General features: G+C 43.3%; 1 protein-coding gene across 2 annotated transcripts in view; it reads right to left on the bottom strand.

The window, feature by feature from the left end:
- The window catches only part of HDAC4 (histone deacetylase 4), a 439152-nt gene that overhangs the window by 156867 nt on the left and 274564 nt on the right, over positions 1 to 7721 (bottom strand). For both annotated transcript variants that reach the window (XM_024194087.3, XM_024194086.3), the window contains exon 6: positions 439 to 559. In XM_024194087.3, the coding sequence (XP_024049855.1) occupies positions 439 to 559 (121 nt within the window). The remainder of the gene's footprint in view (positions 1 to 438; positions 560 to 7721) is intronic.

The raw sequence follows: 7721 nt of genomic DNA on the forward strand, positions 1-7721 counted from the left end.
ATTAAGGAATTTTAGATGCCTAGTAGAGATTGATCTGTAAGTAGAACTACACAGAACAATCCACTTTGAGTGATCATAGATTAAAGAAAAGAACATCAAAGTCCTCTGCTAGTGGAATCATCATTCTAGACCCTTACATTAGAGACCTCATCCTTATATCATTACACATAACAGTGCTTGAATTGAACTGTTATAGGGAAAGGATCTTCATTCACATGCAAATTAAGAATATAATTAATGGACTATCAGATCATTCCTTTCACACCCACTACAAATTTCAATCTAGTTATGTTACAATTTAACTAATTAATTTTGCAACACCTTTATTTGTAACATACTGTTCACCCATTAAATGCATTAGCCCCTTTCCCTCAGCCCTCCAACAATTGTGAACAAAGGTGGCACCGGCTGAATCATGATAAGCCCAGTACCACTTACCCATACCAGAAGCGGGGATCATTGGAAATGCAATGGTTGAGATTCCGGTGTGCCAAAGCTTTCTTTTTATTTAAGACAAACTCTTGTAATTTCATTTTTACTTCTGTGCTTGCCACTGCACCTGAAACATCCAAAAATAAAGAGAGGTTATTTAACCAACTTCATTTGATGAAAGCAGCGGTGAATTAAAACTTGAAACTTTCATTCACAAAGCAACAAAAAAAATATTTAAAAAGATTGAGAGCTAAATCTTTGGCTCTCCAATCAATGTAAAGGCTTATTTAAAAGAAAAAAAGACAAAGAGGCTCCAATGAAGAACTCTTCTTTACTATCTGGATTTGTACATAATTGCAATCTATGTCTGAAAAGGGAGATATAATCAGAGATTTCTCATTTTCCTAAAAAAAGGTTTCTGAAGAGGATTTTTGTACTTGCACAAAAATACATGTAGAATAAAGCACTTGTACTAGGTATTCCAGCTTTCTTTTAATCAAAGGTATTTAGGATAAGGGGTCTTGTGCATAATCAAGTTTTTAAAATGTCACATCTGCAAGCACAAGGGGAATGAGATGAATATCTCATATGTAGACTTTGTCTTGAGAAATCTTGCAAATAAGGATCTCTTTGTTCAATGTATCTGTGTACAATAAGACCTACACAATATTCCAATTCAGTTACAAGTCTGCAATCCATTTCTTCAAATAGAAAATCTAGCATTTTAAAAAATATCTGAAATTTCAAAGCATAGAGTTAAAATGTCAACTGTGTAATTTCTAATAATTATCTATCCACAATAGAGACCAGTCTATTTTACTATGATGATGGATTAAAATTATCCTACAGTTGGCAGAACTGATTCTCAGAGAGCGTTTCTGAAGGAGTAACACACAGACATTTTGGTAATCATAGCAAGTAGTATATGGGGGCTCATCTAAACCACAGTGTAAGCCAATCTTCCAAAGGGATAACATCTGGAATGCAAGAGAGTCAACTGGACAGAAATATACACTGCCAAGTCATGGGTAGAAAAGTCAGCCAATATGAGCACCAGCTTTTGCTTATTATACTTAGCATTTTGATGCCACCAGATAGGTTGAAGAAAACTTTTCATTCGTCCGTGAAGAAAAAGTCCTCAAAGTTATTTGCTCAGCACTGTTTGAAGGTGCAGCATTGCTCAACATTTTACAGGGAGTCATGAATCTTAGAAATTCAATTTTTTGGGGAAAACAGTATTTCTTGTTACTTCTAGATAAAGTAGATTGGGCAGGGATCCAAAAAGGTAGTTAAAATGAGGGAGGTTTGTAGGAAGTAATATAGTACAATGATGGAGAAGGTGAGAAGGACCAGAGAGTGACTAATAAGACCACACATCTTTAAACAATTCTCATGTTTAATCACTAACATCTTCAAAATAATCAAATGTAGCTAGGTTCTGATGGCTTTGGTTAAAACTGATGGTATTTAGGAGCATCAAGCCAAATATTTGTAGCTCATAGTGTTTACAAAACCTCCACTGGAAATTCTTCTTTTTTTTTTTTATTGTGAGCTGAAAGGCACTACATACATATCAAAGGAGAAACAAAAACTAAAGGCCTTCCATTCTCTGTCCAGTTCTGAGGAGACAGACAAAAAATGAGCCTGACTTCACTAGCTTTAGCAATTGACTTCACCCTCCACCATTCTCCAGTGTTACCTCTGGCAGAATTGGAGCCTGACTCCAGAGGGTTTGAACTGGAACTCCCACCATTCTGTTACTCTAGGAAAGCATCCAAAATTAGTCTGCACATCCATCAGTTCCATTCAGATTTCTATCCCACACTTCAGAAAATGGGTGAATACACAGATGTGAAAACTGATAAATTGATACAGGGAGGATAATTAAACACGTCCAAGTGTCACTTTCACGTGAATTAAAACATTTTCTGTTCTCTAGTTACAGCAGATAATGGCATGTCAAAGATAAGGGGCAAACTAAAACATAGTACATAGACAAGTTTTAAAACTAAAATTAGTAAAAAGGCAAATAGCTAACAGGACATGTCCATTAATATCGCCTCAACATTCCCTTATTTATTGTCTTTTATATTTATTCTTGGTATTATCACAGCACGTAGGACCCCCGGCCATGGCTCAGGATACCATCGTGCTAGGTGCTATACAAACGGAACTAAAAGACAGTCCCTGACTCATAGAACTTATCTTCATTAGTCCCAACGCTGTATCGAGGTGACTGGGGCAGAACCCATTGTGGTTCCACTGAAGTCAATGAAATGCCACACTGGTGCGGAAGTCCTCACTAGGGGATCACTATGTAAACTTTTTGGGACAGGGACTGTCTTTCTGTGTTTGTCTACTGCCTAGCAAAATGAGGCCTCAATCCTTTACTGAGGCCATTAAATGCTACCCTAATAGTAATAAATAATAATAGGGGGTTATGTAATTGTACTAGATCCAAGAATGCCTACAAGAAACTAAAAGTATAAGCTAGTTACAGCAAAATCTTACTAGTGTGCATATGGGGGATGGTGGGAACATTGTGTCTGAAGAACTTTGCAAATTAGCAGGTTAGTGAAGAACACAAAAGCAAGGCTAATACTTCCAAAAAGGTGCTTTGTACTACAGTACTTCAGAATGTTCCAGTAAACGGTGAAGTGTAGTGTATTTTGTAAAAAAGCAGTAGCCTTGGGAATATGACACCTAACACATTAACTCTGCTATTAATCTGTACTAAGAAGCTAGGAGAAAGGGTTCTTATTGTGTGCGAAAATTAGCCATGTATGGACTGGCAAGGTTCTATTGTATGATTAGTTTAAATTAAAGGCGCCCCTTTTTTTTGTTCTTCTATGATATAAAAAGGCCTGAACATTTTTTAGTCCTCTTCCCCTCCTCTCTCTCCACTTAAATCGATCTCTGTTATGTTAAAACTTCAGGTCTTATTTACCCACATTTTTCCTAAAAGATGGTTATATAGCATCACTTGCCCTTCCACACAGCATCTAAAACTGTTTTTGTTAATAGCTATTTGACTCAAATGCTTAGGAGAAATGCTTAGGAGAAACTCCATCTTGGTTAGACTAAAAGCCTCTAACCCTTCAATTAAAGGCAGAGACAGCTTCACAATCCACAGCTGAGGCCTCCTAGAGGTCCTCCAACAAAACAAGGGAAGACCAGGTGACAGCAGGAGCTGGAGAGTAGGAGCCCAAATATCACCATGGCCTCCTAGGTAGAAGGAGGAGGAGCAGTCATTGTACATGTAGTAGTAGTGTGAGAAGGGGGGAACTAGGTTTCAATGAATGCAAAGAAATAAAGAGAAAAAAGATAAGAGACCATGAGTGGTGGTGTTTTCATTTGAGATGGACAGGGTATTGTAGAGCAGTGGGTCTCAAACTTTTTTTTACTGATGACCCCTTTCACATCGCAAGCCTCTGAGTGCGACCCCCCTAATAAATTAAACACTCTTTTTAATATATTTAACACCATTATAAATGCTGGAGGCAAGTGGGGTTTGGGGTGGAGGTTGACAGCTCACAACCCCTCCCCCCCCATGTAATTATCTCGCAACCCCCGGTTTGAGAACCCCTGATGTAGAGGGAATGGGAGAAAGGAAGAAGGTAGTGGGGATGTAAGAATTAGACTGGTTTATAAAGACTGGGGAATAGAAGTTGTGGTAAGAAAAGGTTCTGCAGAGGGTAAAAATGGGACCAGAGCCCGAGTTGGAGCAAGGTTGGCATAGGCACAGAGGCAGAAAGAGAATCCAGAGGTGGAATATGGTTTTATTACAAACTGCACATGGGAAACTGACCAGAGGTGTGGGGGAGTAGAGATGGAATGGTGAAGAGGAGAGGCGAGAGCTCTGAAAAGATAGGAAATAAGGACAGGAAAAGTGCAGAGGTGCTGAAGCAGGAGTGAATGCAGTCAGCATCATGGGAGAGATCATACGGATATGGTGCAAATAAGGCAGACAAGCAGATAGAGGGGCAGGCTAAAAGGGAATTAACAGGACAAATCAGCTCATTAATATACTTAATTATAGCTTAGACTAACTAGGTTGCCACAACTACAGTAACAACAAGGAGTCCGGTGGCACCTTAAAGACTAACAGATTTATTTGGGCATAAGCTTTCTTCACTCTTCTCACTTCTTCAGACATAAGGTTTTTTACCCAAGAAAGCTTATGCCCAAATAAATCTGTTAGTCTTTAAGGTGCCATCGGACTCCTTGTTTTTGTGGATACAGACTAACACGGCTACCCCCTGATACTTCACAACTACAGTGCCACAGTTTAGAGATGGAAGGACTGCAAGCTGTGACAGCAGAAGGGCTAAGAAAAGGCAGTGTATCAAAGGCAACTTGTGCTGAGGACTGTGAAGGCCTCTGCAGCAGCAATGGACTTTGAAATTCCATGCCTGGAAGGCCTGGGTTAGCAGCAGATTATGGGGCCAGGTGTATCTGGCTGGGCGCAGTGCTTAGAACTGGTTCTAGGTCCTATTGATAATGGTGGGAAGGTAGGATGACGACAGGCAAGGTCCAGCTCTCTGCTGCTGATGCTACTGCTTGTTGTATGGTAAGAACTTTCAAGTCAAGAAAATTTAACTTGCTCTACTCTGTTTGCTAAACATTTTCCTTTTGTATTGTTGTTGTGGAAGTTATACTTTTGGTCCAAATGCATCATGACAGCATATTTCAAGTCACATACGGCAGTTTTGGTATCCCGAGATGAGAAAGTAGGTAGATGCCATTATTACGTTAAGTGAAATCAATTGTGTTGTCTTTTACAAAATACTACACAATGTATTTGGTCTCATATTCAGGGGCGGGAGAGGGTAGACTTTTCTTGTATCTAGTATTTCCTCCTTATTTTCTAGCTCAGGACCACTGTAGCTGAATTAAGTTTAGCAAAATGTTAGGATGTAAGAAAAATATTTTAAGTGTTCTAAAATGTTTAGCTGCACTGATTATACAAACACTATACCGCCTTCTAAATAAAAGTATTTAAAAATAAAGAGGAAGACTGTTTCCATGATTACAACATAACATCCCACGGTTCTAGTCTTTCTTCTGCACTTATCTGAATTTCGTTCAAAAATATTCTTAAGATCCTTTGAGTGTTTTGTAGCCAGTCTGTTTTATTGATTTTTTTAAAAAATATTTTAAATAAAAATAAAACAATACACATTTTACAGGAAGAACAGACAGAACAAAGCATATATATCATCATCAATTGACCTGAGTTGTTAACAATGGGGAGCGAAGATGAAATATTTAGTTTCCACATGGTAAAAGATTATTGTCATTATTTAGGATTTATACTAAAAAACAACTAAATAAGAAAAGGGAAAGTATCATCTCACATGGCAGCCAACTGCACACATCCTTGTGGTTAAGCCACAGGATTGATCCTACATGGAAAAACATCTTCACTCACTCATCAGCAGCACCAAACTACCCAATTACTTACTGTTAAATTCTGACTCTTGCTTCAGTCACACCAGCTCATCTAAAATAGCTCTGACCTTACACAAAAGTGTTTTATTGAGGCATTTACCAAATCTACAGCCTCCTTCACTTTGAATGGGGATTAGATTTACTGCCTACTCTTGTAATGAGGGGGTTTGGGGTGGGGGAAATCAGACTCTAAGTTTTGTCTGCTTTTTTCCTAATCTCCCAGTCCTGGTAGATCCTGAAAGGCATTTTGTTTCTGGAAAAGCCCTTTCATGTCCATCTCACATATCTTATCTGGTCCCCCATTAGTATCCCCTATCCACTCACTCTGCCTCTTCCACCTCTCACTTCCTTTCCTGGTCTCACTTTCCTGATGGAAAATCCCTAGAGAATTTAGAAGAGAATGGGAAACTTTTTTAAAGGGTTTTCTGAACTATCACATGCAACTTATTTTTCTCTCTCTCTCTTTTTTTTTTTTTTTTTATAAGAGTATATTGGTATCTCTATAAGGGTTCACTTTTTTGTTATGTCCTCTGTAATTCCGTCATGCAGAAAACAGCACTTCACAGCAACTGCAAGACTCTCCAAATTATTGTCTAGCTCCGGCCACCAAGAAAGCATACTACTTTGTTCAAAATGTTTTTCCAATCAGGTAAGGAGGTGGGAAATGGCAGCCTCAGGGGGGTTGGTAATTGGACTCCTTGCATAGTCACTAGTTCAAATCCGTAACAGGCTGTCCTGACAGTTACTTGCAAGCTCGTCAGTAGCCTATAAGGAATGAGTTGGTGAGTCAGTGAAGCTTCTAGTGGACAAACGTTCACACTGTGCAGGGCCGGCTCCAGGCACCAGCCTACCGGGCATGTGCTTGGGGCGGCACCTGGAGGGGGGCGGCGCTCAGGCCCGAGACCGGGGCCGCGACTGGGCTCGCCGCTCTCCCCGCGGCACTCCGGCCGGCCGGGGAGAGCGGGGCTGCGGCCGGGCTCTCCGCTCTCCTCCCGGCGCTCCGGCTGGTCGGGGAGAGCGGGGCCCGCGGCGGGCTCACCGCCGGGGAGAGCGGAGCCGCGGCGGGCTCGCCGCCCTCTCCCCGGCACTCCGGCCGGTCGGGGAGAGCGGGGGCCGCGGCCGGGCTCGGTGCCCTCCCCCCGGCGCTCCGGCCGGTCGGGGAGAGCGGGGGCCGCGGCCGGGCTCGGTGCCCTCCCCTGCCGCGCTCCCTGCCGGGGGGCGGGAGGGGCCAGGAGGCTTTTTTGCCTGGGGCGGCAAAAAAGCCAGAGCCAGCCCTGACACTGTGAAAACGTCGTCTACAAACACCACTTCTGTTGGCTGTCTCAGAGAAGCCGCTGACTGAATGGAGTACCTCAAGTACCCTTTAAGGCAGGAGTGGGCAAACTATGGCCCGCGGGCCACATCCGGCCCGTGGGACCATCCTGCCCAGCCCTCGAGCTCTTGGCCTGGGAGGTTAGTCCCCAGCCCCTCCCCTGCTGTCCCTCCCCCCCCCGTAGTCTCAGCTTGCTCGCTCCGCCATCGGCGCAATGCTCTGGGGCGGTGGGGCTGTGAGCTCCTGGGGCAGCGCAGCTGCAGAGCCCGGCCTGACCCGGTGCTCTGAGCTGCCTGGTGGCGGCGGCAGCGTGGCCCAGCTCCAGCCGGGCGGTGCAGCTATAGCGCCGCCAGCCACCGGTGCTCCAGGCAGTGCGGTAAGGGGGCAGGGAGCAGTGGGGGTTGGATAGAGGGCAGGGGAGTTCGGGGTGGTGGTCAGGGGACGGGGGTGTGGATGGTGGTCGGGGGGGGAACAGGGGGTTGAATGGGGCAGGGGTCCCGGGGGGCAGTCAGGAAGGAGGGGGGGG

This window comes from Terrapene carolina, unplaced genomic scaffold (assembly GCF_002925995.2).
Source record: "Terrapene carolina triunguis isolate 2854851 unplaced genomic scaffold, T_m_triunguis-2.0 Scaffold173, whole genome shotgun sequence".
Classification (NCBI taxonomy): domain Eukaryota; kingdom Metazoa; phylum Chordata; order Testudines; family Emydidae; genus Terrapene; species Terrapene triunguis.